Source organism: Sebastes umbrosus, chromosome 2, assembly GCF_015220745.1.
Source record: "Sebastes umbrosus isolate fSebUmb1 chromosome 2, fSebUmb1.pri, whole genome shotgun sequence".
Lineage (NCBI taxonomy): Eukaryota > Metazoa > Chordata > Actinopteri > Perciformes > Sebastidae > Sebastes > Sebastes umbrosus.
The window spans coordinates 41,173,903-41,194,570 of NC_051270.1; the positions used below are offsets into that span (position 1 = coordinate 41,173,903).

At 38.9% G+C, this 20,668-nt stretch overlaps 1 protein-coding gene across 1 annotated transcript in view; it reads right to left on the reverse strand.

Annotated features, from left to right (window-relative positions):
* ero1a (endoplasmic reticulum oxidoreductase 1 alpha) overlaps nucleotides 1-20,668 on the reverse strand; it is a 29,083-nt gene that overhangs the window by 7,252 nt on the left and 1,163 nt on the right. The window contains exons 2-7 of the mRNA XM_037793462.1: nucleotides 8,999-9,118; nucleotides 8,293-8,376; nucleotides 6,855-6,896; nucleotides 5,357-5,433; nucleotides 5,140-5,213; nucleotides 3,540-3,660 (exon numbers count right to left, since the gene is read on the reverse strand). Coding sequence (XP_037649390.1) covers nucleotides 3,540-3,660; nucleotides 5,140-5,213; nucleotides 5,357-5,433; nucleotides 6,855-6,896; nucleotides 8,293-8,376; nucleotides 8,999-9,118 — 518 coding nt within the window. The remainder of the gene's footprint in view (nucleotides 1-3,539; nucleotides 3,661-5,139; nucleotides 5,214-5,356; nucleotides 5,434-6,854; nucleotides 6,897-8,292; nucleotides 8,377-8,998; nucleotides 9,119-20,668) is intronic.

A 20,668-nucleotide genomic window follows, 5' to 3' on the forward strand; every position in this document is an offset into this window, starting at 1 on the left:
ACACCTACATGTGAATATTTACGAGGCGCATTTGTTAAAAAAAGGTCGATAAGAGCGGATTTGTTGGGACATTTGGGATTTGGTCGAGTGGGGGAATCAATTAACTGAGTAAGATTTAAAGAATTACATTTACTCTTGAAATCATCAGACACAGAAGATAACCAGTCCCAGTTTAAATCACCAACTAAAACAATATCACTCCAAAGGTGCATTAAGTTTGGTAAAGCATCACCAACAGCAGAGGGCGGTCTATAGCAGTCAACAATAGTGATCTGGTGAACCTTGGCTACTTCAAGTTTTAAAGCCAACATTTCAAACTGTTTAGTAACAGATTGAGAGATCAGACTACTGGTGTGAAGTTTATTCTTGACATAAATAGCTACACCACCCCCCCTCTTTGGTCGGTCAGAACGATAAACCTTATAGCCGCTTAACATAATGTCCCTATCAGAGATAGATTTACTAAGCCAGGTTTCTTTAATTATGATGACATCAGCACACAAGTGCTATTACAGCAGCTCCTGCTCACCGTTGAACTTTTCCTCCTTTCATTTCTTAATTAGGGTCCGAGCACGAAAGTGCCAGGACCCAATGGTGTCCTGACACTGAAGTGCAAGGAAACCTATTGTTTTTCTAAGGATTATTATTCTTTTTCTGCTGGAATATTGCGTTTTTGAGGCCTTTCCCATCCCCAAAAACTCATGAAAAGTGAAATATGCATCAGAACTGGTGGGAAATTCAATGTTCTGGAGTGATTGGGCTCGGGTGTCGCCAGCGGGCGAGATAGCGCCCCCTAATGTAGGCAGTTTTTCAGGGAAAGTTTCTTCGATCTTCACGAAATTCAAGTATTTTATTGCATACGTCTTGAAGTTCGTGTTAAATATTTTTGAGATTTTTTCGGCCAATAGGAAGTCAGCCGTCTTGGATTTCCTGCGTGATTTTAAAATTTACGAACACATGTTTGAGGACTTTAGGATGCACCAAAACTCATGAAACTTTACACGCACATCCAAACTAGTAATTACTTTGATTAAGTGGTGAAATTTTGCTTGGGCGTGGCATTTTGGCTCTCTAGCGCCCCCTTATATCTTTTAGACTTTGAACATGCCTTGGTATACTCGAAAACTCATGAAAGTTGGCAAAAAGATGGACACCTGTGAACTTTACGTGAACGTACAGCGATTAGGTTCATTATCTTAAGCGGGCTCTATAGCGCCCCCTAACGCGTGGAAGGCCATCGTTTGGACAAAATGAATTGATCTGCCCCAAATTTCACAAGCTGGATAAGAGTCCCGGCCTGAAGACATATACGTGGTATTTTGCGTGATAGTCATAGCGCCCCCTCCAGGAAACAGGAAGTTGTTGTAAATTGACTATACATTGTCCAATCTTCCCCAAATTTGACATGTTTTATAAGAGTCCCAGCCACACGCTCCAAGCAGAAAATAAACTCTAACTGTTGCGTGCGGTGTCCGACTTTCATGGGAATGCACAACAGCGGGTACCCCGACGTGCACGTTCCCCAGATGTGCCCGCGGGGGCGAGGGCCCGTTCATCGCTGCTTGCAGCTTTGATTTAATTTGTTATGTTGTACTTTCTTATGGATGGAAGGATGGAAGGATAGATGGATTATCTTATAAAATATTTTCATATTTTTTGCATTAAAACAACTAATAGCTTCATCTAAATATTTGCCATGTAATTTTTAATTCACTGTCAGTTAATTAATTGACTGATTGTTTCAGCTGATCTTGTACCTTTTCATATGTTTTGTGTGCAAAAAAAGGTACTAAAGCTGTCAGATAAATGTATTGGAATAAAAAGCACAATATTGCCCTCTGAAATGTAGTGGGGTAGCAGTAGAAAATACATGAGAAGAAAATATTCAAGTAAAGTACAAGTACGTACAAAATAAATACGTACTGAAAGGGACAGTGAGTAAGATTTAGTGGCATCTAGTGGTGTGGTTGTAGATTGCAACCAACTGAATACCCCTCCGCTCACTCCTTCCTTTCCAAGACCGCGGTAACGTGAGCCGCTGAGTGCAAAACTGTGCTAACGCCGTTCTCCTCGCTCAGAGGTCATACAAACCATAATAACACTACTTTAGGAGCAACAGAAGTCAGACGGCAGCTGGCGGTACCACGGTTTTACACTCTGTGGCTCACGTTACCACAGTTTCACAAGCGTGTTGGAGAACTACGGTGGCCTTCAGGTAACGTAAAAGTCTCTCTCTAGAGCCAGAGTTTGGTTTGTCCGTTCTGGGCTACTGTAGAAACATGGAGGAGCAACATGGAGGACTCTGTGAAGAGGACCCGCTCCCTATGTAGATATGATTGGATGTTTTACCAATCTGTGGTCGCCAGCGTCCTTTTCTACGCTGTGGTGTGCTGGGGGGGGGCAACACAACTAAGAGGGACACTTCGAGGCTGGACAAGCTGATCAGGCGGGCCGGCTCTGTGGTCGGCATGGAGCTCGACTCTCTGGTGACGGTGGCAGAGGAAAGAACACTCAACAGACTGCTGGCCATACTGGACAACGCCAGCCATCCTCTGCACGCCGTCATCACCAAACAGAGGAGCTCGTTTAGCGGCAGGCTGCTGCTCCCCAAGTGCTCCACAGACAGACTCAGGAAGTCCTTTGTCCCCCGAGCCACCAAACTGTACAACACCTCTCTAGGGAGTGGGGGTGTGAGGGGGGACAAAGGAGGACGGTCTGCAGGACAGATAATAATGCACTGTACTCACTTTTAACAGCCTCTTCTGCACTATATTCACTTTTTTTAATAGTCGTGTATCACAGCTGTTACTCTGCACTATATTCAGTTTTAACAGTTTTCTTCATCATCTTGTATTTTTATATCTGGTATATTTTTTTGTACTTTGTACTTTGCACTAATAACTTTTTTACTGCCGTTTTACTAACATGTTTTTGCACTATGGAACTGTGATGCTGGAAACTTGAATTTCCCTCAGGATTAATAAAGTTACTATCTATCTATCTATCTATCTATCTATCTATGAAGGACTCATTCTAAGCTAACAGAAACACAATGATTCTTAGTTTCAGGTGATTATACACTAATGAAAACATAGTTATGAATATTATACTCCATTTCTGCTCATAGATCCCCTGAAATGTTACAAACTGTTCCTTTAATTAATTGATTGTTTTGTTTCTAAAAAAAGTGAAAATAGTGAGAAATGCCGTCACAATTACCCAGAGCTGAAAGTGACACCAACAGTCCAACCAACAGTCCAAACCTCAACATTATTACTAATACATTAACATTATTAAAAGGAAAAACAGAAAATGTTCACATTTATAAGCTGGAACCATAACATGTTGCAAAGTGCAAGTATCTCAAATATGTACTGAAGTACAGTACTTGAGTAAATGTACTTTACTTTACTTTTCACCACTAGACTCTTGTTTGAACTCTTTTCAGGTGGAAGTGCGTTATGTAAAATACGAAAGGTCAAAATGTAAAGATCATGCTCTACTCTGAGCTGTACTAGTTTTATATTGTGAGTGTTTACTTGAAGCAGTTCTCCTCGTAGATGCTGTTCCATATCTGCCAGGCCTCTGGTCCTCTGTAGCCCGTGAAGCGCTCTGGGTTCAGCAGCAGGTCCACGTACTGGGAGTCCGGAGAGTCCTCGTCTGGGAAACAGCAGCACTTCAGTCAGCTGTGAGTCACTACTACGACTTCAGCTGATCAGCCGAGTGTAATCACAACTAAAGAAAACTAAAGTTAAAGGTGAAGGAAGATTTAGACACCAGCAGACAACTGTAGCGTTATAATAAGTTAATATATAATATTTATCTGTGTTCCATCACATCACCTACAAATTAGACATTATTGATTTTATACAGTATATGCTTTTTTTCATGTTCCCTAAAAATACTCCTTATGTTCGCAAATCATTTTTTACTCTGTTTTCCCAAAATGTATAGATTCTTAACATTATACACCTTAAAATAATAACAATTATAATAATAATAATAATGAACATTTCCTAAAAATGTATTTATTCTTTCCATGTACTTCATCCCCATGTTTCCTTAAAAAAAGATTATATATTCTTTTTTTCTGTTCCCTAATAATCTAATATACCTTTCATAATGTTCCCTAAAAATATTTCTTACATTACAGTTTTTCTCTCTCTCTTATGCTTTTCTTCAAATACATGTATTCTTTCCATTGATATTTCCGAAAATATGTATTTTATCCTCACGTTCCCCAAAGGAAAGATTATATACTTTCAATTCTGTTTCCTAATAATTTAACATACTTTTTATGATGTTCCCCAAAAATACTCCTTATGTTCACAAAGCATTTTTTACTCTGTTGTTTTCCTTCAAATAAAAGATTATTAACATTATGCTCCTTAAAATAAGCTCAATTTTATCATCACATTCCCTAAAAATGTATTTATTCTTTCCATTTATATTTTGTAAAGAAATATGTATTTTATCCTTGTTTCCTTTAAAACAATTATATATTGTTTTGACTATGTTCCCTAATAATTTTATATACTTTTCATCATGTTCCCTAAAAATATAACTTACATTACAGTATGTTTGCAATTTTTTCTCTATCAGTTATGTTTTTCTTAAAAAAGTATGTATTCTTTCCATTTATATTTTGTTTAAAATATGTATTTTATCATCATGTTCCCGAGAGGAAAGACAATATATTCTTTTGATTCTGTTCCCTAATAATTTAATATACTTAAAAAAAAATATTAAACTGTGTTCCCTAAAATATCTAAAATATCATGCATTTTTACCTCTTACGTTCCCTACAAAATGATCTATTCTCTACATTTATATTTATCCATTTTCAGTTCTATCTTTCTTTCGATTATTTTCGTTAAAACATGATGTAGTTGCACCATTGTGTTCCCTAAATTGTTTTTATTTTATTTTTTATCTTACTAAAACCATTATGTATTCTGACCACAAATCAAAAACAAAAATGGAGGATAACTTCTGGGAGTATAAACCTGAAAGGTGTCGATCAGCAGGTCTGTGTTTTTCATTTGTTGGTAACTATACTTTATACTTTTAGAAATGGGATATGGCGTCAAGTGTATTGATTCAAGTCATCTTTTGCTCAGCTGATGGATTGAAAAGTACCGTCGACCACGCAGAAGCGTTCCGCCTCATCGTCGTGTTTCCTCCAGCGGAGCAGAGCCTCTCTGGTCTCGTCACTGGAAACCAAAACAGAGAAATCTTGACTCTATTATTATATTTTATTACACATGAACTTTACAGTACATGACCAGTATTTTAAAGTATTCATTTGTGTATTGTCTTTATTGTTTAACAGTGATCTCATATTATCTTGACTCGCCTTAAAGAAACATCTACAGCTCCGAGATGCTCCGTCTGCTCACACTCAACCGGCCGCTCGATAGCTTCTGCTGAATACTGAATACACACACACACACACACACACACACACACTCACATACACGCACACACGCACGCACGCACGCACGCACGCACATACTCACATACACGTACACACACACACACACACACACACACACACACACACACACACGCATTAATGGAATAAAACTTGTTAACACACTACAGTAGGACATAACTAAATTGAAGATGTGATGTACTAATGTGGTGATTCTGATTATGTGCAAAGCATTAAACTTGTTGAACACTTTGAAACAGTCTTTTCAATGATTGCATGCAGCACTTTTTACAACTCTAACATTTTTAAATTTTAAAATGTCCCAGTATTAGCTTATCATTTATATATATCCAATAACATCCAAATATTAGTGCCCACAAATCACAAGTGTTAAACTCTCAGGAATTGTTACTTGCTATAATCCAAGTGCCTTAAAAAATGTTATTTCTTCATAATCCCAAAAATGTGTTAAAAGGACCCCAAATCCCTTATGTAAAGCAATTATTATAGCGTCCCCCAAGTTAGTCATTTGTTGTAAAACCAAACGTTTCTATAGTGCCTTTAAATTCTGGAGTTTAGTTTATTTGTTTTAATTATAATAATTATTAATAACTATTTTTTCCCGAAATATTTTATAGTTTACTCAGAATTAGTAATCCCAAAATGTATTATAGTGTGCCAAAAAAAATACTTTTGTATTTTATAACCCCAAAAAACATGTTATTTTACCTCCTCCTATTGATAATTTCAAAGTTGTAAATGTAAACACTCCAAATATTGTTGCCTTCAAATGAGGTCGTGTTTACAGTGTTCACCAGAAAAGTCCCTATGAAAGCCCCCCCCCCCCCCCCCCCCTCCTTGTGGTATTTACGACCTTGTAAGTGGAAAGTTTCTGAAAGCTCAGAGTTTATGAGTTGTGACATGTTTGTTGACATTGTTAGAAATGGTGGAGGCGATGGAAGTTAATTTTTCATTGCAGAATAAGTTAATATATTGTAATTTTAGTCGTATATTGTTTCTTTTGGTAATTTTATAATATGTCTGAGGAAAATGTTGATATTCCCAACGGCCTCATCTTTTTCATTATGTCTTTGCATTTCCTGCATTTTGTTACAGGCCTGCTAAGCATGCTATTTTTAGCCTCTTGTGCCAATTGTTAGCCTCTGTGGCTTGTAGATGCCGACAGTAACGTTAATATTGCAGTTGCTTAGCAGCGGTGTTCTCACAACTTAACCACTTGAACGTCAAGCATATCGTGTACACGACTTCCCATGTTGTAAGCAAGAGATCACGAGTTTCATTTGAAGGCACCATGTGTCCCAGTTTATTCCCTGTTGTATGTGAATGACAGCTGACAGGAAGTAAATATGGACCCAAGCTGTTGCCTAGCAACACAAACAGCTGATCTTGACTGACTCACCTTGTTGTGGGAGGAGGATCTGATCCCCTCTGGTACTTCGTTCTGTGAGCGGAGAGCAGAGTTTTAGTGAGTCTGGTGTTAATACACTTATATATGTATGTGTATATACATGTATATATATATATATATATATATATATAAACTGGAAAAACAAAGTTCGGAAACTTGTGTTTGGTGGATTATTTCTCTGTTGTTACAATGCTAATTGGCATTGTATTTTACATCGTTGGAAAGCCTGTTTATTTACCTTCACAATGATGTCCAACTTGTAAGGATCATGCATTTGTGGGATGAGCAGCACAGCTGATTATGTGGGTAGCGCCCAAGAAAAATTTGCCAAAATGCTCTGCCAATGGTAAACAGTGTATTCTCATAAGGCTACCAGGAAGCCTGCAATGACTGCCCTTCACCGTCAGGCCCATTTGCGTTGGTGTCGACAACACAGACAATGGAACCTGAACATGTGGGGGAATGTCATGTTCAGTGATGAGTCCAGGTCTGTCTGCGAAAGTTGGATGGCAGGGTCAAAGTATGGAGACGACGTGGAGAACGCTATGCTGATGGAGTAACAGCTTTTGGTTGGGGCAGTGTCATGGTGTGGGGCGGCATCTCCCTCACTGGCAAAACAAGGCTAGTTATCATTGAAGGCCATCTCAATGCAGTGAGATATCGGGATGAGATTCTGAAGCCAGTGGCGATCCCGTATCTCCACAATCTGGCACCTAACTTCATCCTCCAAGATGACAACGCTCACCCCCACAGAGCCAGGGTTATCACAGACTACCTCCACAATGTGGGAGTAGAGAGAATGGAACGGCCTGCCAAGAGTCCAGACCTCAACCCAATTCAACACTTGTAGGATCAGCTTGGGCGTGCTGTACGTGTTAGAGTGCCCAACACAACCACGCTGGCTGAACTGCAACGAATCCTGGTTGAGGAATGGAACGCCATCCCACAGCAACGTGTGACCAGGTTGGTGACCAGCATGAGGAGGAGGTGCCAGGCTGTTGTGGCTGCGTATGGATCTTCCACCGCTACTGAGGCTCCTGACGGTGTATTAAATGAATAAAGTGTAAAATTGCCAATATGTCTTGTTTGTTCCTTGTTACTGATAGAGAGTTCAATCATCCAATCCACTAAACAAATCAAAACAAGAGTCAATACCAACAGGAGAATACACTGTTTACCATTGACGGAGCATTTTGGCAAATTTTTCTTGGGCGCTACCCACATAATCAGCTGTGCTGCTCATCCCACAAATGCATGATCCTTACAAGTTGGACATCATTGTGAAGGTAAATAAACAGGCTTTCCAACCATGTAAAATACAATGACCATTAGCATTGTAACAACAGAGAAATAATCGACCAAACACAAGTTTCCGAACTTTGTTTTTATGTATACACTACAGGTAGATGAGATGAGAGGAGGAACTCACAGGTGAGCAGGGCTTCACAGCACAGTCCTTCAGACCACAGTGACTGCTCACCATCCAGAACGGACACGCCTTGTTCAGGTTCACCTGCAGAGGATCGAGTCCAACACAAAGTCCTTAGCAACACACCAGTTAATATCTGTTTGTCTGTCTACTTGTACATGTATCTTTGTGAGAACCAGTTCCAGTTTTAGATCTTGAGAGTGAGGACTTTTTTAGAAAGAGGACAGACCTTCTAAGACCTGTTTCAGGGTTCAGGCTTTGTTTTAAGGTTCAGGTTAGAATTAGGTTTAGGTTATGGTAAGGGTAAAGGTTGGGGTTAGGCATTTAGTTGTGATGGTTAAGGTACTAGGGTAAAAGGCTAGGGAGTCATAGGAGTGCCATAAAAAAGTATAAATCTGTAAAAGAAGAAGAAAATATATGTGGAAATATAAAGATAAATAAAATCTAAATGTATTTGTATATTTATTTCTGCATATATGTATTTATATATTTAAAAACATATATTTTTTTGAGCATATAAATTACTCTATTTTTTCTGCTGGGGAATACATTATGTCAATGAGCGTCCGTGTTTGTGTGTGTGTGTGTGTGTGTGTGTGTGTGTGTGTGTGTGTGTGTGTGTGTGTGTGTGTGTGTGTGTGTGTGTGTGTGCGTGTGTTTGCGTGTGTGTGTGTGTGTGTGTGTGTTGTCCATCAGGTCAGCTCACCTTGTAGAACCTGAAGTAGTCCGACTCCAGCAGAGTTTGAAGTTTGGGGAACAGCTGGTCGTTGTTGAAGCCGTCGATAGTTTCCACATCACAAGCACAGTCGTCCAGATCTCCTGTGACCTTCGTCAGATAGAAAACACAAACAACTTCTCATCTTCTGAACATTTATTTCAGAGAAACTGAGGTGACTTTATTGTTGTCTGTTGAACTCTTGTAACAAGGTATTTAGGAAAATGTATTCATGTAATATAAGGTGAATGAATTCCCTCTTTGTTACTAGTGCACTGAATTACTGGCAGTGATGGAAAGTACTTTTATTTATTTATTTAAAAGTATTGTAGCCTACTTAAGTACACATTTCAGGTACTTGTACTTTACTTGAGTATTTCCATTTTATGCTACTTTATACTTCTACTCCTCTACAATTACATTTACATAAAAAAAACACGACCATCTTTAAAATTCAATTAGTTAAAGATGAAACAAGTGGTTGGGCTAGTTCAGCTCCATTGTCACGACTACGAGTTGATGATGATCTTTCCTCTCCCATGATCATCATCTCACGACCCCTCAGATTTATCTGGTGACCCTTTAGAGTGGCCCAACCCCTAGGTTGGGAACCACTGGACTAAACTACCAAACTTCACTGTGTAAGATAATTAAAACTATCATCAGTATTAATAATCTAATAAACTATAATATGATAATATAATATTATTGACACAACAAGTACTTTAACTTTTGATACTTTAAGTACATTTTGATTATAATACTTGTTTACTTGATTTTAAATGCATGACTTTTACTTGTAACAGAGTACTTATATATCGTGTTACCAAAGTGACACCTACACAGTAGCAGGAGTTGGTTGGGTTTGACGTGCCGAGACAGCTTGTACACGACCCAAAGCCTGTCTGGCCTCACATGGTATGAGACTGTAATCCATTACCTGGAAGACAATAAGTTAGGGGAGAGGACTAACAAACCAACTCCAAAACACACCAGAAGCCAGAAATGGTGGAAGGTTAGGCTTGGGGCTAGCAACCCCAACTTGTAAAAAAACGATATGCTACAGAAACGTTGACAACAGAAAGACAGAATCAAATCCTGGTAGAGGAGGGTTCCTCATCAAGAGGAAATATGATGCTGTGTGATTAAAGCCACAAAGTTAAGGAAGTCACAGAGCCGAAACCCCTCCTGTCAACCAGGGACATCCGGATTGGAACGTGGAACGTTAGGACCATGTATGAAACCGTAAAGACCATGCAAGTAGCAGCAGAAATGAATAGATACAACCTAGACCTGTTGGGAATCAGTGAGACAAGATGGATTCAATCTGGACAACAAAGACTGATGACAGGAGAGCTGCTACTCTAATAATAATAATAATAATAATAACTTGGATTTATATAGCGCCTTTCTAGAAACCCAAGGACGCTTAACAAAGACATAAATAAACACAACAATGGAACATAGCAGTAGCTAGAGGCCATAGGCCTTGGTGAAGAGGTGGGTTTTGAGAAGTCTTTTGAAGGTGTCCAGAGATGGTGCGTTGCGGATCTCTATGGGGAGAGAGTTCCAGAGGGTGGGGGCTGTCACACTGAAAGCTCTGTCCCCAAAAGTTCGCAGTCTTGTGTGGGGGATGGAGAGCTGACCCGTGCCTGAGGATCTCAGGTTCCGGGACTGTATGTAGGTGTGGTGGAGGTCAGATAGGTACTGAGGAGCCAGGGCGTTGAGGGATTTGTAGGTGAGGAGGAGGATTTTGTAGTTGATGCGGGACTTGACCGGGAACCAATGGAGGTGGATGAGGGTGGGGGTGATGTGCTGCCAGGGCTTGGTGCGGGTGAGAACCCTGGCAGCTGAGTTTTGCACATACTGGAGCCTGTCCAGGGCTTTGCTAGGAACCCCGGACAAAACTCCATTGCAGTAGTCCAAACGGAAGGTGACGAAAGCATGGATGAGGGTTTCTGCCACAGAGTCAGAGAGTGATTGCCGGAGAAGTGAGATGTTTTTTAGGTGGAAGAAGGCGGATTTGGTGATGAACCTGATGTGAGACTGGAATGAGAGAGATGGGTCCAGGATGACACCCAGGTTGCGGACTTCCGAAGATGGGGAGAAAGAACAACCGTTAATGTCCAGGTGTAGATCTCCAACCTTCGGGAGCAGGGTCTTGGGTGCCACAACCATGAGCTCGGTTTTGTTGCTGTTGAGCTTTGGGAAGTTATATGACATCCAGATTTTTATTGCATGCAGGCAGTTTACAAGTGACTGGGGGGAGCTGGGTGGATGGTTTGTTGCTAAGATACAGTTGTGTGTCGTCAGCATATGAGTGAAAACTGAGACCGTGGTGGCGGATGATCTGACCAAGGGGGAGCATGTAGATGGTGAAGAGGATGGGTCCCAGCACAGAGCCTTGAGGTACACCATGGTTGACTGGGGCCGGGGTGGAACTGGAGTCTCTGATGATGACAAACTGTTTTCTGTTTGTGAGGTAGGACTGAAACCAGGAGAGAGCTGAACCAGTGAGGCCAAGGTAGTCAGATAGGCGGGTGAGGAGGATGGTGTGGGAGACTGTGTCCAAGGCGGCTGAGAGGTCCAGGACGATGAGGATGCTGATGTGACCAGAATCGGCAGCGATGAGGAGGTCATTCGTGATTTTGATGAGGGTGGTCTATGTGCTGTGGTGTGGTCTGAAACCAGATTGAAAGGTTTCATAGAGCTCATGGTTGGCCATATGTTGATGGAGTTGGGCGGCCACTGCTCTTTCCAGAATTTTGCTCAGGAAAGGAAGGTTGGAGATCGGTCGGTAGTTGTTGCAGTCATCCCGGTCCAGACCTGTTTTTTTGAGGATGGGAGTGACTGAGGCCGTCTTGAGGCTGTAGGGTACCAAACCAGATGCCAAGTGAAAGACAAGGAAGGGAAGACGATCACAGAACTTAACAACAACAGGAGAGATGGGCAGAACACTTTGAAGAACTCCTGAACAGACCGATAACCACCTAGCCCTCCAGACATTCAACCTGCGAAGACGGATTTGCCCATCAATTGTGGAAACCCACCAAGATGGAAATTAAAAAGGCCATCACACAGGCGGCTGGTTAGCTCAGTCGGTAGAGCGAGCGCCCATGTATGGCCAAGGTTCAGTCCTAGCCGCGGTGGACCCGGGTTCGAATCCAGCCTGTGATCCACATGTCATCTCTCTCTCTCCCCCTTTCCAAGACTCTATCCACTGTCCTATCAATAAAATACTTAAAAAATGCCCCCAAAAAATAACTTTAAAAAAAAAAAAAGGCCATCACACAATTGAGGAACAACAAGGCAGCAGGACCAGACAACATTCCGGCAGAGGCGCTGAAGGCAGACATGGAAACCTCGGTAGAGATGCTGTTTCAGAAGATCTGGGAGAAGGAGGAAGTACCAACAGACTGGCAAGAGGGCTATCTGGTCAAGCTCCCCAAGAAAGGAGACCTGAGCAAATGCTCTAACTACAGAGGAATCATGCTTCTCTCAGTGCCAGGAAAGATATTCAACAGAATTCTCCTGGAACGAATAAAGAAAGCCGTGGACCCCGGCAGAATAGATCATGCGTGGACCAGATCGCATCATAGTTGAACAGTCATTGGAATGGAATTCTCCGCTGTACATCAACTTCATAGAGTATGAGAAGGCATTTGACAGCGTTGACAGAAGCATTCTCTGGAAACTGCTTCGATACCATGGCACTGCAGAAAAAATGGTCAACATAATCAGGAACTCTTACGCAGGGATGACCTGCAGAGTTATCCATGGAGGACAGCTCACCAGAAGCTTCCAAGTGAAGACCGGCGTCAGGCAAGGCTGTCTATTGTCCCCTTTCCTCTTCCTCCTGGCTATCGATTGGATAATGAAGACCACAACAGCACAGAGGAGAAACGGGATCCAGTGGACACTCACAACACAACTAGACGACTTAGACTTTGCTGATGACCTGGCTTTGCTGTCTCACAGTCAACAACAGATGCAAGAAAAGACAAAAATACTGGCATACACCCTAAAAAATGTGATCAATGGTTAACTTAAAAAAATTAAGGCAACAAAGTGACACGTAATATAATTGAGTAGATTTTACTACTACAAATTTGATTAAAAAGTATTGAATAAATTAAGTAAATCCAAATTAATTTCACAAGGAAAACTGATTTATATTTACAGAATATCTGGGTGAAATTGATTTATATTTATTAATTATCTAGGTGAAATTGATTTAGATTTACTGAATATTTGGGTAAAATTGATTTATATTAATTACTTATCTTGGTGAAATTGATTTACATTTACTGAATATCTGGGTGAAATTGATTTATATTAATTAATTATCTTAGTGAAATTGATTTATATTTATTAATTATTTGGTTGAAATTGATTTATATCAATTAATTATCTTGGTGAAATTGATTTATATTTATTAATTATCTGGGCAAAATTGATTTATATTTACTGAATATCAGGGTCAAATTGATTTATATTTACTGAATATCAGGGTAAAATTGATTTATATTTACTAATTATTTGGGGGAAATTCATTTATATTTACTAATTATTTGGGTAAAAATGATTTGGATTCACTATATAAAATACATAATATCAACTAACATTTTAACACATTGTTGCTTTGATCTATTCAATAATATTGATTGTCACTTTGTTGCCACAAATTTTCTATGTCTAATCTACTCAATAATATTGATTGTCACTTTGTTGCCACAAATTTTCTATGTCTAATCTACTAAATATCATGCCTTTTTGGTGCCACAGTTTACTTTGGTTGGGCCAACAGATCACAATGCATAAGTACAGCAGGTAAACATTTATTTGAGCCATTTATAAATTATTAAGTTTCTCCAATGTTTTTCAAGTGCAAAGTGCTAACATACAACAATAAAGTAGAGAGGGGCTATAATAAAAACAAAGAAAGAAACCATGCATGTGTACAACAGGGATACAATTAATATTTACCTGACAAATGTATACTTGAGACTACTTGACAGACAGATGTTCACTTGGAGTGATGAAAAGGCTAAATTTACCAAAACTGCACAATGACCTATAACCTCTGCCCATCACTTTATTACAGGCACAGATTCCTTTTTTTGGATGTGATTAAAGGTTTAGTCCTGATAGTTTATTGCATTTAAATTACGTTGTATGTTTTCAGACTGCAATTATTTTTTTAAATTTGAATATGAAATATTTTTTTATGACATGCACTAATTGAAATCCTCAGGGCCATTATGTTTTTCAAACAACTAAAAGTAAGCGATAAAATATCACATGTTAATTGACTTACAGTTTGGTGCTTACATTTGCCTTACATCTTCACTACTGGCTAAAATAGGACTCTGGACAATCACATTATTCATTTGTTAAAATTCCCCAATTAAAACCTATTAAATTTGCATCCCTGGTGTACACAGTAGAATCACAAGGTACAAGAACAGCTACCTGTGGCATTATTAAGTCAAAAACATAATACCACTCCCCTCAGATGAGTATGATTGTTTCTTTCTAAATAACCACCTGCAACACTGAAACTTGTGCATTTTACAAAAATAACTAACCCTTGAAAGTAACAATGTGACAGTTTTCACAATTACTTAACAATTCCCTTCATTCTGCAAGGGTCCATTTTCTTAAGCTAGTAGCTTATTCTTGAGGCTGTTCACTTTTGGGGACAAATTCAAACAATCCAGCTTGAGGCAGAGTTTCTGGAAGACTTCAAGCATGTACCTGAGCTCCTTTGGATAGGCGAGGTTCACTGCATATGCCAACCCAACGAGCAAGGAGCAAGCCCTTGGAAAGTTACCCAGAGCAGTCAGAACTTTCATGCCCTCGATCACAATACCGATGTCGCCAGGAACCTCTGAAGTATTAGTCTTGATGTTGTAGATTTTCATCCTCTGTACAGCAAGGTCCTGTGACACACTGTCTTCATCAGCATCCTGAAATAGCACAAACATTGTATTTCAGAGTATGCAGCCGATAGAGAAGGTCCTAATTGAACATCTCCCAAATTGCTTCTAACCCTTTGGAGAAGAAAATCTGGGGCTGTCAAAGCTGTTGCACATCAGTGTTTTAGAAAAATCTGAAATAATGTACTTGCAAAAGCATATTTTTATGCCAGGTAAGTTAAAAAAGATCCAATCAGATCACCAACAAATCAAAACAATTCAGTGACACCAGAGATGATGGTCTGAACTGACTCACAGTTGTAAATATTTATAAATGAAATTTTTGAAATTAAATCAATCCAGTGCTCCATAAATTAATTTCTTCCTTGCACTTGTGTATTGATGAATAGCTTATTCTACATTCAATAACACAGGCTGGTCACCTGTCAACCAGTCCTCTATGGCAGTGTACGCTCACTCCTGAAACTTGAAGTAATCCACAGCAACTGGATCAACTCTGCTCCTTAATTTATTTTAGAAGTTGCCTCAGTCTCTCCGTAAAACTGTCTCTCAGCTGCTTTGTGAATAGCTCTTAGGAAAAAACTCTTAGCTAGGAACTTTTAGGGCCAAATTTTAAAGAGAAGAAGTCAACTACTGATAACTTGAATTATGTCAGTTGGTAAAATCAGAATGAGATGGTGAGCATTTAGTAACACCTATTTCTACAGTAGTACGTACGAATTCCGTAATGGAAAACAAAGACTTTACACACAGAGAGAACAATGATTACTTACAAGACTCAACAAACCTATAAAAACCTTGTCAAAAATTACTGAAGAAATAGAGTTAAGATCGTATTGTGTTATTTGACCTTCCCAAGACATACTGTACAAGGTGAGAAATGAGAGAGAGAGAGAGATCAGTTTCTTTATATTTTAACATTCAACTTACATCATACTCTTTTAAGAGTTGATCCGTCGATTCCCCAAGGTACACCATCAAACACTGAATGACAACATGTCTGGTCATGTTGATGCTTGGAAGGCTTGGGGCCTGGAATGACAAAAATAAACATAGTTCAAGTTTTATTCAAGTAAAAATCATCCACTGACCTCAAACTGGCCAGAAGATGCAATTTTTAACACTAAGTGGCTTATATTACTGTTTAACAAACTCCTATCAAGCATCCTTAATGTGCTGTCCAAGTGACCAGTCTACTGAAACACTTCCCGTTATTACTGAGGTTTCCAGGGAACCAGCGGGGACTCCAGGAGGTCATTGGTCCCATCAAAGAAAGAGTGCATAGCACATAAACTCCCATAAAACTACAACATTTACACCTTTCTTTATGTATGGATTAAACAAACAACACATTACATTTTAATCAGTGAGCTCTCAATGTGCTGGTAGGCAAATTTTGTTAACTTTGGACCGTCTCCCCTTGTTTCCAGTTTTTTATGATAAGCTATGCTGCTGGTTGTAGCTTCATATTTATAGTACAGACATGTGAGTGATATCAATCTGATATCATCTACCAAATTATCTTCCAGCGGTTTGATCACAAAATTCCTAAAAAATAATATTAACAAACATAATACTCATTGAAGGATACCTTGAGTAGGATAGCCTGCAGCCTCAACCCCATGGTTCCGCCCTTGGAGTAGAAGAGGTTCAGAAGCCTGGGAGTGTATTCATCCAGCTTGGACATGCACTTTGATTCAAGGTGCACAGTTGTGATTCTGTGAAACTCATCCTGGATCTGAAAGACCAGTAATAAAACCAGCTTTAAAGCCTCAAATATTACTATTATACAATTTTATGACATCCGTGTTTGCTGATTGTTTACCTTCTGGGTTAAATCATCTGACTGTACACTGCGGGATTCCTGATGGAAGTACCAACTTCTCAATTCGGTCATCAATCATCACTCGGAGCTTTGCCTACATCTCTGCCAGCATGACAAGAATGTGAATAGATAAAAGTTCAATAGCATCACAAGCAGAAGTTTAAAGATGAGACAAGACATACAGTGAGTAACGTAATTAAGAGGCTGGAGTGTGCCACCAGAATAGAAAAAAAAATAGAACTAATTCATTTATTAATTAGATTGTTAATGTAATTAAAGTATATTTAAATTTGCCAATTACAAATATTTCCTTATTCTGTATTTAATCAATAACATAAATGTAATATTAGTATTTGTTGTTTAGTATGTGTTGATACTGTATATATTACATTAAAATTTAGTTTATAAGGTTTTTGTCTGAAATCTAAAAAAAATTCAGAATAAATTATTATTACTATTATTTACAATATTACAAGAAGAACATGTGATTAATTTGAGTAATATAAATTGTAACTAGGGTGTGGAAAAGTATGCACAAACCATGTGTTATCATAGCTTAATTATATGTCTATGAGAAATGAGTGATCAGTATTTTACATTTTCTGCTGCTTTAATTCAAATTCAGGTTGGAACTACAGGGTTTTTTGAACATCACTGATAATCAAAACTGAAGCAAATCTGCTTTCTAACCAGCAAAAGTTGAAACAAAAAAAGCTAGTATTAACCAAATTTTGTATTGCAAAACAAACGGTGTACAAAACATTACACAACATGTACTGTATGTGAAACATTGTATCACATCAGATTGTGTATTGCATATAAGTGTGATACATACCTGTTGATAGATTTCAGTCAAAGACTCTTGATGCACCTGGAAAGACATTCATATTAGCTTTAATTCATGTAGCTGGTATGTCAATATACAGTAAAAAGATCACTTTCACCGTCTGTGGCATATTCTACAGATGTCTAGACATTGAAACTGTAGTAATGTTGCTGGTATGATGTCAATAAAATGTCAAACGGTCATTTTAACTGTCTATCTTTGCTGTGAACGGCAGCACAAGGAAAACAATAGACAAGACCAGTAATCTGTAGAAGAGACTCAGCTCTGCAGCCACGCTGCGCTGCTCAAGCGGTAACTAGTTTACTGACCTCAAATCCGCATTCACTAACGAGGCTTGGTGTAATCTGTCCGCATGAGCTGCAAACACTGTTTGAAAGTAACGCTACTCCAACAGAGTCAAAGTAAAGCGGGTCGGTTCTACCATCTGAATCCCGCTGTGGCCTCATAGCACCGTGAAGAGAGACATTAAACTGCGAGGCTCTGTGAATTAGTGATTAACAGCAACCAGAACATTCACTAAACACAATCACGAACTTTAGAGAGAGAGAGAAAGAAAGAGGAAATAACGCACTTTCAAAATGTAATGACAAACCCTGATTAAACTGATTTTAGGCAACAAAAGCTGAAAAGTTGGTAACTGCTTTCAACAGTTTACTTGAGAAAACGAAATGTAGTCATGTCAATGTCTCCTATAATTAATCACCTCTGAGAGCAGGAAAGTTTGTTTGTTTAAGTTTAATTGTGCATGTTAATGCACACTTAAACAGGTGTGGGGGCTGGCTACTTGCTGGCGTTAGCTAGCTTGTTAGTGTGGGGGATGGGTGGAAGCTCCTATGAACATGTGTAAAAGTAGATTAGCTTGTATATTCAAAGGGCATTATATGTGGTATAACGTTATACCTGGGAAAGTCACATGAAATTGTGACATAGAGTCAGTCTCTTTTTAGGTCCATGCCTTTAGTGGAATCAAAGATAACACAGACTGACTATGAATACAGGCCTAGCTAAAGTTAACATTAGATAGTTGATTTTTGACTTACAGTGCAGTAAAGTTGGCATTTTTGGTAACTTGCAGTAACGTAAAACAATGTTAAACTGCTACAGCAACTTGGCTATAAATTGTTCGTTAATAACTAAAAACAGTTAAACAGGTCTTACCTTTGTGAAAACGGTAAAATGTCGGTCCCTCAATGTGTGGCAGACAATGCTGGAAGTCCATGTGGCGCCAAAATGCCGTGGGCGGAAGTGTAGTAAAGTGATTGAAACTAAAGACATCCCAGTGAGTAAAATTTATCAATTTTCTGCATCGTTAATGTAACTGATAAAATACAATTAAGTTCTACTCAGTGATTCAAAGCTGATTTTATTCAAACAAAACAAAGTAAAATACAATTAATAAATCATTCTAATTTGTTCAATTCAGCTCAATGTGATTCCAAACTACCCAAAGTCTTTTTTATTATGTAAAAGTTACTATTATTTATTAATTAAATATTAATTAACCCCAATCCCAGTTTTTACAGTGTACACATCATCACAAATAGACCTCAACATCCATAAAGGGAAAAGTAAAGTCCTCAAGGTCAACACAACCAGCGGAGTCTCAGTGACCTTGGAGGGAACAACACTTGAAGAAGCAGAAGCCTTTACATACCTCGGTAGTGTCATCAATAAGCAGGGCGGAACGGATGCAGATGTCAGAGCCAGAATCGGCAAGGCAAGGGCTTCATTCATACAACTAAAGAACATCTGGAGCTCCAAAGAAGTCAGCCGGCGGACAAAGCTCAGACTTTTCAACTCTAACATCAAACCAATACTCCTCTATGGTTCAGAGACGTGGAGGACAACCAAGACCACAATAACAAATGTACAAACATTCATAAACAACTGCCTGAGGCGGATCTTAAACATCCACTGGCCAGATACCATCAGCAACAATGATCTTTGGCAGTGAACAGGTCAGAAACCTGTTGAAGAAGAGATCAGGAGAAGGAGATGGGGATGGATTGGCAACACTCTCCGGAAACCGGGTACCAGCATCACCAGGCGGGCCCTTAGATGGAACCCACAAGGCAAAGAGGCCGGCCCAAGAACATCTGGCGCAGAGACCTTGACACGAACATCAAACAGAGCGAGCTGACATGGAAACAGCTGGAGAAGAAGCCCAGGACAGAAGACTCTGGCGGACTGTGGTCAACAGCCTATGCTCCACAAAGGAGCGATAGGCTTTGAATGAATGAATGAAAGTGACACCTTCACAATGCGTGTTTTGTCCAACTTATGGTCCCAACCTCAAAATGATTCAAAATAAATTAAAATAATTAAAAGCAGAAGCAGCAAATCTTCACATTTGAAAAGCTGGAACCGAGAACTGTTTTTGCATTTTTGCATGAAAAACGGTTATTAAAATAGTTTCAAATTGATTTTCTGTGAATCAATTAATTGTTTAATTGTTTCTTGTACATTTTCATATGTTTTGTTGGCACAAATTAATTAGTAAAGTAACTAAAGCTGTCAGATAAGTAGTGGAGTAAAATACAATATTTGCATTGGTGAAAAGTGCATTTACTCAAGTACTGTACTTAAGTACAATTTAGAGGTACTTGTACTTTACTTGAGTATTTCCTTTTCATGCTACTTTATACATCTACCCCACTACATCTCAGAGGCATTATATTGTAATCAAAATGAGCTCCACCTTTACCAGCTGCAACATTAAAGTGAACACACTCATGCATCAATAATTATAATCCTGTAATAGTCTATATTATTAATTTGAAATGGGCCATTCTGCATAATGCGTACTTTTACTTTTGGTACTTAAATAATATTTTGATGCTAGTACTTTTGCACTTTTACTTAAGTCAGATTTGGAATGCAGGACTTTTACATGTAACAGAGTATTTCTACACCGTGTTATTACTACTTTTACTTAAAGGTTCTCTTAACGATATTCAGATAATATAGCCGAATACTCCCAAATATAGCAGCAAACAATTATCGTCTATGTAAAGATATGTAAGGGATAATGTACAGCTAGCTGGTCATTG